Genomic DNA, 19,030 nt, shown 5'->3' with positions numbered 1-19,030 from the left:
CTATCTCTGGCCATACGTAGCCCCAAATCATGAATGAAATTTGTTTGCCTTCGAATGACGCATCGCTGTCTCCAGGGGGTGGCATCAAAATATGTCTTGGCCTTATCTTTAGGCACAACTTCCTTCTGCCACAAGTTGGCTAATTCTTACAGTTATATATTCATTCATTCAGCCACTGATTCATTCATTCATACTACTCGTTTGTATATCTGTGAGCCCCACAACTGGTTGTGTGCTGTTTTAATTGATAGAACAACCAACGGAGAGCACAAACAGCAACAAAAACACATTCATAAATTCATTTTTCATCAACATCAATTAGCAATAATTATTCAGCAGCGGATAAGAGCGGGGGAGCGGGAAATGGAGTCTCTGTAGGAGTAGTTTTTGTCCCCCAAAGTGGAGCACAAGTTCTTCCTTTTATTGCAAGTCAAATAGAAGGCACGATCGGTGTTCCCCTAAGCGAAAGGCACCAAATTGCAGCATTCGAAATGGAAGCATTTTTATAGCTTTCACACACTCCGGGGGCAAAATAAATAGAAGCCACTAAAAACTCCCGAAAACCCAATCAAATCTAAATGGAGTGCTGCCCTTAAGTATCTTTAAGCCATTTGCTTTGCATTAATTAAAAGATACTTTCGTAATGCATTCAAATCAAATGTATCTCAAGCTGTAAAAACATTTTGTTTCTGGCCGTTTCCAGTTTCCAGTTTTCGGGCCATTAATTGATAACTGAATTTCGAATAGGGCTATCGAAATGTGTGACGGTGGGGCACTATTAGCCATCCCGCTGATAAAAATTGAATTAAAAACTCCTCAAAAGGGTAACAAAATAATATTAATTGTTTTTTAAATAAGATGCCAAGACATGTGGCGCCACACAGCCCCCACACATGGGGGAACTAACTTAATTTTCCACATTGTAAATTACGGAAAGATCTTCCTCGAAGAGGGTTCCGATTGATGACTTATTTGACTTTGGGTTTTCTCTCAGCTGGCAAATGAAGTTGCAATTTGTTTGGTGGGATAATAAGCCCACGCTGTGGCAATCTCTGAATGGAATCCATTCCTCCATTCCCCTCCTTCACTCTTCTCTGCTTTCTGTGTTCCTTTCGTGGGGACCCTCTTTAATCTGCACTTTCGTGGCACTTCCTACTATATGGAGCATAGCACCTGGCCGCCTGGCAGCCCTAGGACCCACAATGATGATGATGATCGTTGAGAGGCTGCCACAAAAACTGGCTGCGGGTCCAACTCCCACCCCCCTTCGCATTTGCATAGGGGCTATCGGGGGGGTGCACCCATTGATCATTAGACTATTTTTAATAGAGAGATACGCAGCGAAGAGAAACGACAGAGAGAAACAGGACTCTCCGGCAGTCCCCTCCATTCGCTCATGGGAGAGACCTGTTTTATAATGCCACAAAAGTGGTTTGGTCAGCTGTTTCATTGGTGCCCCACCACCACCACCACGCCGCACCACGCCGCACCACTCCCCCAAATGTGCCACCTCCTGCGCTATTCTGGTTGCCGCAAAAGTTTCACCTGCTCCAATGTTGCAGTTGCAGTTGCAGCTTGCAGCTTGCGTGTGCGCAAGAGTCTCTCTCGAGTCTCGAGTGTTTGTTGGCATTAGCCGTGAGGTCGAAAAGGAAAATCAGAGGCTCCCCTTTTAGCTCCTTCTACCAGCCACACTACTGCCTCTTCCGCCTAGAGATGCTGCTGATGATGCAGCAAAAGAGTTGCAAGAGTCCGAATTTTCACACTCTGCCACTGAGCAATGCGGCAACGGTGGCGGTGGCGGTGGCGGCTACCTAAACAATTGAGAGTCGAAACCAAATTAAAATATAAAATTAAATGAATTTCAACAGAGCAAGAAAGAGGGAGGGACAGGGGCAGGGGCAGGGGCTTCAGGTGCATTGACAAACAAATTTATGTGGAGAGCCACAAATCTTGTGTGTGTTTTGGGGAGGTTTCAAATAAACAAAACTAAATGCTTGAACGCGGCATAAATTAACTACCGATTCGAGCACCGAGCTAGGGAATAAATACAGTACACATGCAGTGCGTTTCATAAGTGTAAGACAAAGCAAACAACAGGGAGAACTTTGAGAAATGGGAGATAAATTGAGGGAATTGCAAGAAAATATATCAAAAGGTTAGGGTGATTTTCCGTCTCATACACATGTACCGCACTGTTTCACAGTACTTATATAAATATATGTTCGTTGTACAAACAAATTTATGTCTGTTCCAGTCACACACAAGCGATCCCCCAGTCCATTCCACTCGGAATTCGATACAATTGGTGGATCGGTGGCTGGGTGGCTGGGTGGGTGGCTCGGGCTGGATCGGTGGGTGTTATGGTCAGCGTCAGAGGCGGCGTGGATTTCCAATGCAGGCAGCTAAAGGCACTCGAAACACACAGCACACACCACACACAGAAGAGTGGGAAAACACTCAATAAAATTCGTTGATAAATTGTTTCGGCATCAAAGGTAACCCACTGTGCGAATGGCGCTATCCACGGATTACAGCTTACCCTCCCCCTGCCACATGCCACATGCCCCTCCTTCCTTCTGCCACTTGCAGCAATCTTCTATGAGAATTTATCGATTGTTTTTGTTTAGAGAATTCTCTGGTCTGAATAGACACAAAAGCGCCAGAGCCGACAAATTGTTGTGCGCATCGAGGATGGGAAAGGGGAATCACAAAGCGATTTGAGAGGGGTTAGGGGATGGGGCTGGCTATGGGGTAGGGACTGGTCCTGCTCATGATCTCATGATAGATCTGCCAATAGCTTTCGAGTCTATTTCCCCGAAGAAAAGTTATGGCACGAGCTCGGGGCATATAAAACATTCTGTTTGGCTGTTTATGGGATATATTCTTGCCAGAATTATCTATGGACTATAATTTTGATCAAAAACCAAGCGATTGATTGCCATAGAATTGTGTGTAAATATAGACACACATTTCTTTTAATTTACGATCACTATCCACCAGCTAATGCCTCCCCCAATCATCTTTTGCTCTTGAAAGCCAAAAGGTGACACGATCTAAAAACGCATTCAAGAGGCAAAGAGAGTTTAAAGTGCCGCAACGAAATGGCTTTTAATTCAAATGACAATTGCAGAAAAGGCATTAAAAATACACAGAGAGAGGCAGAGAGAAAACCCATTAGGCGTTACGACCAAGAGGCAGGTGAGGAGAGGGAGGGGAAATGTTCAGCTTAAACTTTAATTTGAAAATGCTGAACAAATTATGACAGTGCAGAAAATGAGTCCCAAAAGGCAATGGGCCAAGACAATACGAATAAGTCATAGGGCCTATTGTTTTTCGGGCCAATTGAAGCGTTAAATTATCAATTGGCCAGGCCAGAAGGGGTTGAAGAGCTGGCAGCGTTAAATTGGCCAAAAGAGCAGCGGCCGGGCTGGTCGGCGGACACGCTTCAATTGATGATCATCGCTCGATCGATGGATGGCATGGAGCAGTCTACTCCTGGAAGAGCCGGCAGTCAGGCAACTGGAAAATGATGTTTGTGGCAGGTGTTCGTACTCTTACGATCCATAAATATGGATCGGGGTGATCGTTTCGATCGGTTCGATCGGATCCTATGCTGCGTGTACCGCATATGATTCAATTTCTCAGCGATTGCGATTATCAATTGGTCCGTCCGACGACGGTTGCTAAATCATCCAAATGCAATTGAAGCTGTCCCAAGAACGGGTTTCCACACATGCCGCAATTTGTTGCCATCTAATCTGGATACAAGTATCTGTGTGTCCATGTGTCTGCAGCTCTCTGTGCGTGTGTGTGTGTGTGTGTGCAAGTATCTCAGAGGCTGCTTCGTGGACAGGTTGCCTTTTGTTGCATTAATTGATTCATATTTGTTTTGCAGCCATTTCCTAATGGGATTTCAGACATTTCCTTTTGGATACGATTGTATCTTATATCTCCGATCTGTGTTCCATATTTGGCATTTATGATTAATTGAATTTATCCTAAAACGGTCTCTAATTGACTCTGCGTTATTTTGTATCTTTTTCTTTAAGCATTTGTCTAAATTATCAAAATAATTTACTAGATGGCACGCGCAAGAGTTTCTTTTTAAATCATTTCTCCCATTTAGGGCAAGGAAACAAAAGTCAAATATTTCAATGGCCTTCAAATTTGTATTTTATGCAGAAAATATAACATATTTATGGTGAGATTCAAAAACCTATTAAATGTTGATTGGATTATTTCATTAACTCCATATGTTTGAGATTTCCTCTAGGGCGGGAGTCACAAGTCCACATAGCTCTCATTCATAGTGTGTAAGAGCAGGGAAGCCTCAGTTTACAAAAATATGGGACCAATAATTTCAATGAATGTCATGAATTCAAGGATAACTAAACTTTCAAATGTTATTAATTAAATAAAAAACAATTTTCAGGAGCCAGCAGCGCTACGCTTTTCTGTGGAACTACTATCTACATGGCCGCGCAGTGGCGCTCCAAGATGTCATAGTTTGAACTTCAGTTTTTACATTAACGTTTCATACATGCCAGCTTTAGTCAGAATGTCTATACATATCTGCCCAGAGCTCGCTGCCACGAAACTGATATTTAGAAGAATAAACTAGCGCGAATTTCAAACGTGAAGGTATGCTGCCCGACTAGGTTTGCTTGTGCAAAAGATACCTCACGACAGCACTGCAGCCCGCACATCCCAGTAAGCAGCAAGGGTACCACATGTGGAGCTCTGGTGACAAGTCCAATTCAGAATAAATAAACACTCTGATAATGCTGGGTTTTCACCAGCTCTTATCTGTGGACAACAAATAGCCATATGTATAGCTATTTCTTTCGAAATTTTTGAATAAAGTTAATCAAACGAATACAAAACAAAACTTCTTTAAGGCGAAGCTCGTTCAAAGGCAAGTCAAGCGGTTTTTACCATTAAAACACAGCTTTAACCCACAAGAAACGAATCTTTTCAATAAAGTATTGCTACTATTTGAGTTCTATTAATTATAACTTAAATTTACTTTAATTGTTTTAAATTTTCTTCGTTCTTTCTGTCTGGTTCCCTTTCCTTTTTGTTAAAGAATTCACCCGCAAGTGCACAAACATACTTTTTGTTGTTGTTCTTTTCGCTTGTTCGATCTTTCAAGGTGTAGGCTAAGTGCATTATAATATTGAAGTGCCTCCAGCCAGGGCAAACCCTTCGGCCCCACCACCACCCTTTTAGATAACGAAATCGAGGGGCCTCTTATCGGGCAGCTACAAATATCGGCGCACTCTCTCTCTCTCTCTCATATTGTGCCTCCTCTTTGGCATGAGGTTTACGTGTGGGGAAAGAGTACGGGGCAGATTGGAACCAAAGTGAGTGTTCTTTTTTGGGTAAGTTCAAATTGGTGAAGGTCGCACGCGTCTGCTGTACGAGGGTTACCTGAGAACTATTCAGTTTGCCCTGATTTATGTGCATGGTAAGAGGTTTCTCCCACCCCTCTCTCACTCACTGTCTGTATGTCTCTTTAGGTCTCCCCCTACAACATGTCTGACTCTTTTTCGGTTCGTGCTGATTAGCCATGTGCTGGGCTTTTTACAAGCGCAACAACAATAACAAGAAACAAACAAAGAGAGAGAGAGAGAGAGAAAGAACAACAAATGCTGCTAATTTGTCCATGGGATGCTCTCAATTTAGACACATCCGTTCTACACTGAGCGAAAAAAGAGGGATACTTCCGTTCTACACAGAGAGATGAACCAACTTTTTTTATTGTTAACGATTTACATATTTTAGGAGAGCAAAGAGAATAGTAGAGGAAAGAAGCGTGGAAGAAAGGGAAAACAGATTAGTGCGGAACTACTTGATGGCGATAAGATTTCCAGAGGGTACTGTCCCCTAAGAGGAATTCCACAGGGAGAGAGATAAGATTTCTTTAGAGAGTGATTTGTTTTGAAGAAAATTAAAATTTATAACGCGTACAAATTATGCAACCGTAAAGGCCTCAACCCATGAGGATTCTTGTGAAAAATCATCGGCATCCCCATCTAATCTGTGGCTGTCAACTCAGGAGAACTTTTACTGTACCGTAAATTATTGTATGCATTGTTGATTTATTTCTATTCCTTCAATATGCAATTTCCGATCGAATAATGCAATCATGAAATTTTACAACAATAAAAAATTAAAAGCCTCCCCCCACCCCACCGTACATACATACAAACAAACAAAACTAAAATGCGAATGAATCAAAAGTTCTCAAGCAATTAATTTTCAGCGAAACAACAACAACAATAACGGAAAGCAAAATCAGCGGCTGGAGCTGTAAAAATTTTTATGAATGAATAAAGCAGAATAAGGCAAAACACACCAACTCACACACACACACACACACACACGCACACGCGCAGAGAGAACGAACGAAAAGAGCAACAACAGCAAAGCAAACATAAAACGCAAACGAAAAGATCCCCAAAAATAGTAAGTGAATACAAAGTGGGCAATGCACGGGCAAGATGTATAACAAAAGGGTAGTTGGTAAGGGAGTCCAAAAAGGTAAAGTGCGATAGGCACTCGGAAAGCTTCGTTGGAATGAGCTCTGCGGATAGACATGCCCCACCCTACACCGCATACACCTTGCGCATATGAAATATGGAAATAAAGAACATGCGATATGTACACAAACACACACGCACACCAACTCCTGTATGTAGATTCTACATTGTAGAATTGTATGCACGTTCCTCTGCATGAATGACCAAACGAATGAATGAATTGAATGAATGAAAAATTGTGGAACAACAACAGCAGCCTAAAAAGTTGTTAACGCAGCAATTCCACGAAAGAGACAACCTCAAGAAGTGGACAGTAAGAAGAAGTGGATACCCAAACGAAACAGAAAAGAAGAAGCAGAAACAAAAAAAAGATCTGTGAACATGAAAATTTGAAAGGTATGAAAAAAACTTAAATTAAAACAAAAAACTTAAATCCGAAAAAGAAACACGAGAGAGAGGAGCAGCAGCAAGTGTGTGGATTTGTTGTGTGTTTTTTTCTGTGCGGCAGTCAACTCGTTTTCCAGCTCCATTTCCAGCTGGCAACAAATTGTGCGTTTTTCGAGGGGGGAATGGTAATGGGAATGGGCAGTGGGAGCGCATAAGAAAAGGCGGGGGAACGGCATGGAAGCAGGGGAAGCGACACAGGCAAAGCGGGAGAGTTCAAATTATGAATAAATAAAGCGTAGAGGCCCCGAAGAAGAAGAAGAAAGCAACTCTAAAAATCAAAATAAATACAGAAACAAGGGAGAGCTGGCTTTTGGATACAGAGTCCTTTGATACCCTTGAAAAAATCATAGAATTTTGATTAAATTTAAGGGATAAGGTATTTGAAGCAAAAAATTCTGATTTCATCTTGATGAAATGTTTTTCAAGAACTTTTCGACTGTCATCCCATCTGCAGAGCACCACTTTATGATCTACAAAAACTTTAATTACAACATTTGTAACAATGGACCTAATACTCGACTCGACTGACAAATAGTTACATATAACCTTTCTTTTACAGGGTATATGCAGCAAGCAACCAACGGATTGCAGTCGCAGTCAAAGCTGAGCTACAAGCCAGCGACGCGCCCACGGACAGCGGCAGACACAACGACAGAGCACCAGCACTGGCAAAGACTGCAGAGGAGGCAAAGCAGCCGCAGAAACAGAGATAAAAGAGGGACTTTAAGAGGAGGAACCCCAAAGACAAAGCCGGTTTGCAGGAACTTAGGCGCAGGCAGAACCACGAGAGGAAGAGGAGCGAAGTGCGGAATGGAGCACGCAAAAAAAGGAAGGAAACAAACATCAAGATCCAACGACAGCAGCAAAAGAGGAAGATCAACAGAGCGAGAGAGAAAGAGACAACCAACAAGATCCAGTCGCTGGATCCCCATCATACATACAGCCCCCCTAAATCATTCATCAACTGCATTTCAAAGCCTTAAGGCGATCGGTACGGGGTACGTATCCCCCATTCCCCAACAGCAAAAACAGAACCAACAAACGTTTTTTGTTTTGTGCGAGTTTGAATGAAAACGAACGTGTTTTCTGGCTGAGAGAATCTGAAAAAGAGAGAGAGAGAGCACTTCGAAGCTAACGCTGACTGCGACGCCAGCAGCAATTGGATGAATGAAATGAGCGCCAAAATGAATGAAAGTTGTGGGGCGCATGGCTGCGACGCCGACGTTAGCGTTAGCGTCGGCAGAGCAGAGTGCTCTCTCTGACGTTTGGGGCTAGTTCTCTCTGCTGCTGTTGATCTTTCTCTCTCTGGCTTTGGATCCCTCTCTCTCTCTCTTGCTGTTTCTCTCTGATGTTGGCGCTCATTCAAAGCATTTTTATATTATTTTCATACAAATCTTAGGCCATATTTAATAAGAAAAAAATTTAATTTGCTTAATTTATTTGTTTCTTTTTTTCCTTTTTTTTGTGGTTGTTATTTTCAAAGTTTATGATTAATGAGAGATGATTAAAGCGCTGGCCGCTAGTATAGTTGTGTGTGTGTGGTATATAGAATAAAGATATTTACATATGTACATAGGAATGTAAATATGTGTGTTCGTATGTGTGCATATAATTAAAATAAGGGCAGCCCTGTCAGTATCTTTTATCCACCAAAATGTAAACTAAATGTACGTGACTGCGCCCTCTTGCTCCTCTTCAGGCTCTCCTTCCTCAGTCTCTTTTTCGTTTTCTTCTGACTGATGTTCCCCCCTTTTTTTTATCCCATGCCCATTGAAGAGAGGTCTCCTCCTCCTCCTCCCCCTCTTCTGGCAGCATCTGCGCAGTTGTCAACGTTTTTGCATGTTTTTTTGTTTTAGTGATTTCTATGCCCTACACTGGGAGTATAAGAAGAGTATGGTTTATGTACGGAAAGGTTTGCAACATACATAGGTCCTTGCTTAGACCAGAGACTGGTAAATGAAATATTTTGTTCTTCTACTTTCCATATGTGCAAATCAAAGAAATTTTACCGGGGATTCCTTTTACAAATTCAGAATTAAAAATAACAATATTCTTTGCACACAGTTACATCCAATTATAGGGTATCCCCAAGGTCCCCGTATCGTTTATTCCCCTTTTCTGTTGCCATTTTATGGTCGGGCGATCTCTTCTAGCGACGCGACGAGCGAAAAGTTCATGCTGCCGTCGCGCAGGCAGAGCAAGGGACTCCTCTGGTTCCACAGATGTGTGTAAGAGAGAGTACGAGCATATTTTCTATATATATTTAAGGCACTATATGTTTATGCATCTGTATGTGTTTGTACATATATTTAGTTGGGCACTGACTTTTAGTCTTGGTTTCTGTTGTTGCTGTTGCTGCTTTTGTCGCTGCGTTGACATTGAAATTGTGTTTGCGCTTTTGTTGATCTCTACGCAGCGATAAGACATAAATATTGTACATAAATACTTTTTACGTCTCTTTTTTTCGGGGGTTCTGTACGAGTTCGGGTCCCGTTCCGTCCCGTTCCTTTCTTTCCAGTGTATCCCCAAGATCTTTTTCTTTTATAAACATTAAAACAGCACTAAAATGGTTTTTACCCTGAGGAGGCTCCAGCTGGCAGTGGGCTTCGTTCCTCATGTGGCCTGATGTGTGTCATGGCACAGATACAACAAAGATACAGATACATTTTCATGGATTTATGATGGAAACCGAGTCTGCACTGCTAGAGTTTTGACGGATTGGAATATGATCTTAATTAATGAAAATAGTTCAGTAAATATTTTTAGATATTTTACTGAGAGAAGAGAATATTTCCTGGAATATTCTTAATCTTTTAAAGCTCTGGGGAAATATTCAAGAGATTAACCTCTTTAAAGCTTCAAATCGCAGTAAAGTTCTAGAGACTTGAATTCTCGGGGGAGAAGTGCCTTCGGACTTTGCTTTCGCCTTCGGAGTGGAGTCTTGCCGTAAGTGTTACTCATAAGTAGAAGTACTTTCCCAGTATTTAGTATTATTGTCGAATCACAAGAATTTCTCATTATTAACACATATTTGCTCGGTACATTGTTCTCTCGCTGCGGCCACAAAAAAACAGCAAACATCAGGGCAAAAGATGCATAACAAATTACCATAAAACGTTGTCCGATACAACCTAACAATATACATATGTACATACATACATATGTACATACATAGATGTGTATGTGTATGTATCTGTGTAATAGATAAAGTATAGTAGACACATGTCAAAGCGCGGCAGCAGCAGCAGCAGAACAACAACAAAAGCGATAAAAGAAAGAGTAGCTCAAGGGGAGACGTCGCAGTTGTTGATACTCTTGAAGATACAGTAATAGGATCTTCCACTAATCAACTCTTATTACTCTACCAGTAAAGATTTGTACATATGTAACCCAAAGGATACCCTAATTCGGAATATTTTGAGATGTTTTGGAAGAGGTCTATCTCAGAGACATTTCTCAAACGAACTTCCCATATTAACTATAGGATGTAGTGGTATGATCATCAAATCAAAATAACCTTTTTATACATATATCTCTGTAAAGGGTAAACCGACAATGTTTTTGTCACATTACGTATACGATCAGTGGACTGACAAACGGATGGATGATGGGTGAATGGAGGGACTGCCTGAAAAGACTGCGTGAGTGAGTGACTGACTGACGTATTGCCTGATTGACAGCAGCAGCAGCAGTTGAATAGGAAGAGCATAAGGGGGAGTACGTGGTAAGGTAACCCTCTGCATATTTCTCAGATATTTATTTCGTGTTTTTTCAAATGCAAATGTAGCCTTTTTTTCGCTCTCAAAGAGGAGCCCCAAAGCGGATTGAACGAGTGAATGAATGAATGAACGAAAGAGCAAATGATTGGGTAAATGAATGACCAAATGAATGGTTGAATGTAAGTTCTCTCTCTCTCTTGGCATTTTGCCGGATTTTCTGAGGAAGGAGGAAGAACACTGGGCTGGGCGCGCACCCACCGGAAGCAAACGACGTGACTTTTCACAGAAATCTATGCGAAATGCTACCGATAATTATGTACATTTTTTCATTCATACAATAAATAATAGTACATACAATCCACATACAATCCACACACATACATATATCATGTGTTATGGTGCTAGAACAATCCCTCTGCAAAACAATAATCGTATCTTTTCCTTATTTTCGTGTGGATTCTTTCAAGCCACACGCTTTTTTTTTGCTGTGGGGCATTATCTTATCGCCAAATAATGTTTCCCTCCCTCTCTCTCTCTCTTGGTATACTTCTGCATCTCTCTCTTTTTCTCTGTGTCAGCGCCTTTTTTATCGCACGGTTCAAAAGGCAAAAAAAAAACGACTAACAATAGGAATGGATTACAAAAATCGGTTCGACCATGATATATCCTCTAAATAAAGAACTCTCTAGCGGAAACTTTATCATTTAAACTACCATTTCATCTGTGGATCATATAGGAGTGAAGGTAGCGTTGTTATGGGATGTATTTCATGGTATTACAACTGCCAAACTAAAAGGAAAAGACATACAGAACCATGACTAATGATGGCTTGACACTCTACAATACTCGTTGCAGAGAACTAGAGCAATGCTCTTCCATGAACAAATATATTCTACATAGTATATATTAATGTACATATCTGTTGTGCTTGTGGCAACTGATAGGGCCATAACGAAACGCGCCCCAACCATATAATTGTTGAACATTCGCATTCGCAGCCAAGCTCTTCAACAACGTTTTGCTCTTCAATTATTATGGAGTACGAATTTCTTGGAAATCTGTTATCAAATTGAAGCCCACAAAGACCACAAAATGCCATTCAACAAACAAAATGAAAAGCAAAACCAAAGACATAATAATACAAATCAAATAAATGAAGGAGTAAAGTAAAGTGGGGTTTCTTTTCTGGCAGTTTGTCATCGTAAGCAATCCGCATAAATGAGATATGGGTGGGTTCTAGTGTACTCACCCAAGGAGGCTTCATGATCTGAAATATCCGATAAACTGCAGATTGTGGGCGGCAAGTCCTTGCAACCATTGATGGGCTCCTCTTTGATGAAGATGTTCTTCGACTAGAATAGAGAAAATGGAGAGGCAAAGGTTATAGAAGGAGTCCCATAACGTATCTTATTTTAACTTATTTATCTTAGTTTTTACTGTGTGTACTCTCCATGTAAAATCTGTCATACAATGATTAAATCCACAACAAGGCCTGCCTCCCCTTCTTCCAAACGATTGTGTGTGTGTGTGTGCTGTGTGTTTGTACATATTTATAAACAAGCCACTTTTACCCAATTACAAAATAAATGTACACATGTTCCCGCCCTACCATCTCGCCCTCTGTCTCTGAAAAGTGTAACCAGGGGGCGGCTCGAGTAATCAGAGCCAGCCACGGAACATGGAATAGATTGCCAGCAATTGACGGGTGCCTCTGTGGACTGCCCCAATGTCCACAGCAGAGCAGCGAGATCTCCTCCCACCCCCCTTGAGAGATCTCGTTCTAATAAATTGAATTGTACGTTTGACTTCCATATACATATACAGAGAGGGGGATCCAGAGAGAGGTCCCACTGTGTCGTCGCTTAATGATAATGGAGGTCAGAATAGTCAAATGAAATGTGTGTATCACACACAAATTTCGATTGGGAACTCAATTCGGGGGCTCTCCTGGCTGCACCCCGCCACACATGCCCCATGAAAAAGTATCTTTTGGTTTTAAGCTTCAGTTTCGTTCCGAAATGGAAACCCAAGAAGACTCTTTCTGCTGCTGCTGCTGCCCAGACATGATAGAGATCGGATTACATTGTGGGCTGGGCATTTTCCAAGCGACTGCACAGCGGGCCATGTCCTGAGAGAGAAAGGATCGTCAAGCCCTTGGGGTCACGGACCGGATGAAAGTGGTCAACGGTTCAGCGGATATGCGCTGAACCGCAGGCTCTGAAACGATCCCCAAAAGATCAGCTGGAACCGAGAAAGAATGTCCCGATGGGAAGCCCTACACAAAACCATTGTTCGAGACTTTTTTCAGTTCCTTCGAACGATCGGTAGGTATGGATGGGCGGCCTTTTGTCAATCGCTTCTATCGCAAGATGCGTCATAAATTAAGTGGCACGCTTCTGGCTTTTATAGCAGACACATTTACTCTCGGACAATAGATTGTTTACACAATAGAATTACGCCTTTGAGTGACGCGTAGACGCGACTTTAGGACACCCTCTCCACCACGCTTCAAAGAGATCTCCCAGAGACGATTTGCTGCCTTGGTGGATCGTTCGGTAATAAATATTTAAAGGGTGTTGGATAAAAATCAATAAGCATAATACATAATAATTGCGCTTGCGTTGCGTTAACCAAATTTAGAATCCGCTCGCTTCGACGTGTTTTGCATTCCGGATTGAGGTCTCTCCCTCTCCCTCTCGCGAGCGCTGTCATCGATCGATGCAGTCGAGGCTGTCAAAGTGGCATAGAAAACGATGGACAGCCAGACAGACAGGCTATCGATCGATCAGCCACAAAACAGTTTATATATAGAAATTATAGAATTTATGCAGCCATCGATCAGCAGCAGATCTACGTGAAAGTCCTTGAAGAGTTAGAAATCAATGGGATCATTGATCATCGAGTGTTTGCTTAACGAGATCTTGGAATGAAGAATCTCTGTACAAATGAACGGATAACTTTTCTAGCTCAGCTTTATGCAGATCTTCAACCAGATGCCCAATGATATCCCTATATTTTTGAGGTTCTTCAACAGAATTTATCCCATTTCTGAATACATTTCTTTAGACTAGAATAAGTGAAAATGCAATGCCTTACCTCCACTAAACTCGTTAGAAATGTAACCTTTCGGTTCTTCTTGAGCCTCATGTTGCTGGTGGAGTTATTGCTATTCAGGATCGATGGCACCACCGATGAATGAATGCTGACGCTGTGCTGCGGCTGTGATTTAAACAGATGACCAGCGTTGAAGCCGTTGAACAGTTCGTTGAGGTTGGTGGGGAAGGAAAACTGTGCAACGGACGACGAAGAGTGTGTTCCACCTGCGGCGGCTCCTCCTCCTGTGGCAATGGCGTTGGATGCGGGGGGCAACGCTGGTGGTGGCAGCATAAACTTTGTGGCAGATAGATCTGTTTTACAAATCGCCAATTCCATATTGTGAAGGCATCTAGAAGGGGAAAACGGAGAACGTGGAAATTAGTAAACAAATCAATGCAAGAGGAAAAGCGGAAAATGAGTGCCACAAATGGGAGGCAATTATCGGCACAATTATCGCACCATTTAGCAGTAATTTTTATTGGACCTCGTTCACACCTCCCGTTCGCACCTTTGCACACGGGTCTCCATGTCTCTTTCTCTCTCTCTCTCTCTGTCTGTTGATTCAACAAATTATGACACTTTTGCAACATCAAAGGCCGCCTCCTTTTGAGGTGCACACAGAGCCACAACAAAAGGCACCGCCCATGAGCACACTTTTGGTCTGATATTTAAACAGCATCCATCCATCCATGGCAGACACTCGTCCGTACTCGTATGAATTTATTCTTTGGGCTGTAAGGCGGTTTCCCAAAGGGTTTTTCTCAATATATGTACATATATATTTCTAATGGGTTCTCCTCTTTAGAGTTCTGTGTCTTTAGAGCTATCAAATATTTACTCGGGCCTAACAGCGGATGATTATGATGTTGTTTGGGCATTTGGGGGATTTGGGAACTCATTCAAGACAGCAAAAAACATGAAAAATTACTTTGAAGTACGACAAAGACAGATAGAGAGAGAGAGAGAGAGGGAGAGATCAAGCCAGACAGAAGAGCACATCCACACGGTGATAGATCTTCTGTTCGTTCTTTATACGATATATTCCATGTGTTCAGATTTTAGGCTAAACAGATTTCACCCTTCAGCTTTTGCTCTGTTTCTCGGGTGGTTTCTCTGGATCTCTTTTTATGATTTTCAATAGAACTTCTTTCTATTTTTAGGGTTATTCAACTAAAGAATAGTTGGGAAAATCTTGAAGATCGAAAGATAAAGAAGCCAAGTCGAAGTCCTACAATTATTCTGCCGATTTCCATTTCCTTTTTCAATCTCTACGTCTACTCTTTCTTCTAGTATTCATCATCCCGCAACAGTTGACAAAATTTCCATCCGAACTCACGTCCAAATCCGAAAAAGAATAATAAATTCTTAGGGAACTTATATCAAACGGAAGTGCCGGAGCAGAGATAAGACACCGCCGAGAAAGAAGAGAAGAAATCTCCAAAGTACACATGAGGGTTTGGGTTCGGGTTCTGGTTGGGCTTCTTATAAGGGTTTCTGCCACAATTCCATCCCAACCAGCCAGCAGAGCTTGTGGGGGCTCTGCTGTTCCCTACTGATGCTGGGTGCTGATGCTTCACTATAAATAAATATAAATTACGGTTCCCCCCATTGCCCCTCAAGATAAATCCCAGTAAATTACGCATTAACAATTACGAGTATATTTACATTAAATACAAGTACACACGCCCTGCGACTGATAAAAACATTTTAGTGATAAACAAAGTGAAGGAAAAAGTAATACCAAAAACGGGGGCACAAAACATGCGATAAAATGCAAGTGGATTCTGAAGTGAGGCTCTATCCAAATTTCAAAGCTAAAGAGCTGCCTGCAATCTCTCTCTATCTCTCTATTCCAGTGGTGCTTAGCAAAAAATTATTCCAAAATGTGCAGTCTATTTTTTTTATATTTGTGGATAATGATTACCAATAAATATTTTGGAAATAAACAAAAAAGTCTTAAAATTTAAGTACTTTATAATGGGGTTCTGAATGACTGAATACTGAAGTAGCACCATTAGGTTGAAAGTATTTTGTTTTGTATTTACATGTAATATATTTTGTTTAAAATGTGATTGGATCTAATATACCAAGTTTAATGGCATTTTCAGGGTGAATAACAGGGGGCTATAGAGTTCAAATATTGAGCATCTAATGATCATTCCATTCAGGATGCCAATGCATACTTCAAATTTACAAGATCGAACGAGGAAAGAATGGAATATATGGTAATATTACCAACACATACAATATTCCTCAACAGCATCTTTAAACATTCTGAAACCTTGGGTAAAAACCTTACGCATATCTGCATATACTCGCACAAACATACATACACATGTAGAGAACATATAGCTATCAGCCGAGCAAGAGATCTACAAAGAGAGTATGTGAGGATCTTCCAGGCAAGTGGTCGTCTAATTAGATACGGTATGCAAATACACGGGGAGCGGAGTGGAGAAGCTGTCGCATCGGTGACGACTGAGTTTAAGTTTTCGTTCTCCCTCTTCTACAGTGCTTTTGTGACAGCTATCTAGTGGCCTTATCTACAATTACATACACACAAATGTATGTACATATGAATGTAAATCCCCCTTGAAATGTCACCATATTCGCGCTCTGGATCTAAAACTGAAAGAAAAACAAAAACAAAGAAAAGCAAAGCCGAAGCCTGAAGCTTGAAGCTCGAAGCTTGAAGTACCCTTTAAGAGCCATTAACATACTGTCTCTCTGTCTACCAGTGTCCCCCTCTGACATCGGACTATCTGGCATATGTCATATACCCCTTTTACGCTAGGGTATTTGAAAATGAAAAACCGTTGCATAAATTGCAGCTTTTTTGTGTTTGCGAAATCAATTTTTGATTTGATTTGCTGATTTTCTGCGTCCACTGCTGGTGGAAACAGAGATCGGAACCAAAAGACACACATATCACACGATATATCCACGATATAAACTCGTATTCTCACAAGTGAATGTGCACTAAAAAAACGAATTTAAGTTAATCAACATTTAAATGGATAATAAAATAAAAAATCAACAAGCGAGTGCAACCGAGTGCCACTCCGCCCTCTCATTCACTCGCAGTGCAATCATTGATTGAACAATGTGGAACAGCATCATACGAATGCAGCAAAAATATACTCTCAGCACTCGTAGAAACGATATTACTTGTGTGCTGGCAGAAATTTATATATAGCTTAGAGGGATTGGGGGATTACATTTTGTGGTTTGGGCTTTTGGTAAAAATACTAAATGCAATTTTTCACACAGCCAAAACTATATAATTTATTGACGCATTAAAGTGCTCTGGCCTGGCCTGGCCTGGCAGCAAGAGATAATTGGCATCATTTTTGGCACCCCAAATTGATTTCTGGTTTCAGATCAGAGCAAATACTAGATCCTTAAGGGGTTCGTAATTATAATGTCATTCGGCGGATAGTCTTATGGTATATTTGAGTCTTTTTTCAACTGAAATTATTTAGGAATGGAGGATCTTATGATCTTATTATCTTATAATCATTACACGTGTCGCGCGTTATGCAGCAGCACCACTCGGTCGAATCTAAGTGGTAGAGAGCGTTTGCCCTGGTCCTAGAAATCCCATTTCAAGTGGAACAAGAAATTTAATAAACGAATGTTAAGTAAATGCTTTTTATAATCAATAATTTCAACCATGAAGATCAGTGGTTCCCATAATTGAGGTTTCTTTGCCCCTTGCTTCTACTCTCTCTCTCTCTCCCTCTGTATCTCCCTCTGTATCTCCCTCTGTGAATCTTTGAAGACCAGTTTTAAGATCCTTTTTCCATAAATATCCAACAGATACAATTACAGTTCAGTGCACAGTTCGTTCGTTGCCCCATGCCACGTTTTGATGATGCTAAAAGTATCAACCTGCTGCTGCTGTAGACAGTCTCGAGAGCACAGAGAGATCACAGATTGATCTCAAGACAAGATACAGATACAACAGAACCCCACACAGACACACACAGATATAAAACACACAGACAGAGATCGTCTTCAGGGGCAACACATGTGCGCACAGGCGCAGGCGCAGACACAGGCAGGTCCCGTCCCGTACCGTCTCGAAAGCGAGGATCATCATTCGTTTAAGATCCCTTTTCCAGCAGACATTGGAAGAGAAAACAAAAAGAACAGCAACTAAATATGTATTCTACCGTTACTTACACAAGTACATGCATACATACATACAGATGCAGACAGACGAAAAATTGCACCCCTATTTGTGTGTGCAGTAAAGGGCGGGGAGGAGTGTGTGCGGTGTCTGTGTGTTCACCATATCGAAAGATCATATTCGTTTACAATCTGTTCCTCCTTCAAGCAGATGCTGCTGCTGATGATGCTGTGCCCCAGACGCAGACACAGACTCAGACTCAAGACACACAGAGAGATACAGCCAGGGACCCGCCTGAGATACAGACACGTCTCTCACTAGGAGAGAGTCTTTCCATTTTCCATTTTTTGCTATTTTTCCAAAGAAAACATATGTTCCCCCCTCTGTATGCACCGATTTTCATGTTGTTCTCTTTCTCTTCCAGTTTTTTGGTTATCTAAGTTGTGTCGTCTGGTGCGGCGATAAGGCTTTTTTGCGCGGTTCTATTGGTAAGATATTTGGTAGTTTCATGATTTCTACAACCTTTCGACTCTTTTTTTAAGAGCTGCACATCGAGCCGTGACTCAACTGAGGTGACTGAGGGCATAAGCACCTTTTGGGGATTTTTCAGGGGAAATCTTAGAAATGTTTGCCATTTTTATATGAAGGTTCTTTCCATTATCTATGATTTTTTGTTGGTGGGGGAAGGGGGCGGAATTTGTCCATTGATAAGAATAATTTGTTTAGAAGTTCACAACAAAATGAGGGATTCGATTGGAAATTTTGTTCTCGAATCGATAAGAAAGTAGAGCCATATATAACCAAAAAATGAATGAAACGCCAAGGTTAATCTTTATAGATAGATGGGTTTATTTATGGGAATGTCTGGGAGGTACTGTCCCCCAAACTAGTTTAGGGAATGTGGGAGGTACTTTCCCTTGTTAGATCTTCCCGAAACCTTAGTTCTTATGACCTGAGAGAACCCATTATCGTTGCTCTTATAAAGCGATTCTTTCGGAGACCGAAGCTAAGATTACATGTAATTATGATTCCTATAGATTCCGGCAGGAATAACCCAATTATACCATAGCCCTTGACCCCTTAACCCTTGTTAG

At 41.4% G+C, this 19,030-nt stretch overlaps 1 protein-coding gene across 1 annotated transcript in view; it reads right to left on the bottom strand.

Annotated features, from left to right (window-relative positions):
* Positions 1-19,030, bottom strand: part of LOC117897852 (ETS-like protein pointed) — a 60,236-nt gene that overhangs the window by 39,923 nt on the left and 1,283 nt on the right. The window contains exons 2-3 of the mRNA XM_034806922.1: positions 13,805-14,153; positions 11,958-12,060 (exon numbers count right to left, since the gene is read on the bottom strand). Coding sequence (XP_034662813.1) covers positions 11,958-12,060; positions 13,805-14,140 — 439 coding nt within the window. The 5' untranslated portion in view covers positions 14,141-14,153. The remainder of the gene's footprint in view (positions 1-11,957; positions 12,061-13,804; positions 14,154-19,030) is intronic.

Source organism: Drosophila subobscura, chromosome O (assembly GCF_008121235.1).
Source record: "Drosophila subobscura isolate 14011-0131.10 chromosome O, UCBerk_Dsub_1.0, whole genome shotgun sequence".
Lineage (NCBI taxonomy): Eukaryota > Metazoa > Arthropoda > Insecta > Diptera > Drosophilidae > Drosophila > Drosophila subobscura.
Note: the sequence above shows the minus strand (reverse complement) of the source record. Positions and strands in the feature narration are given on the sequence as shown.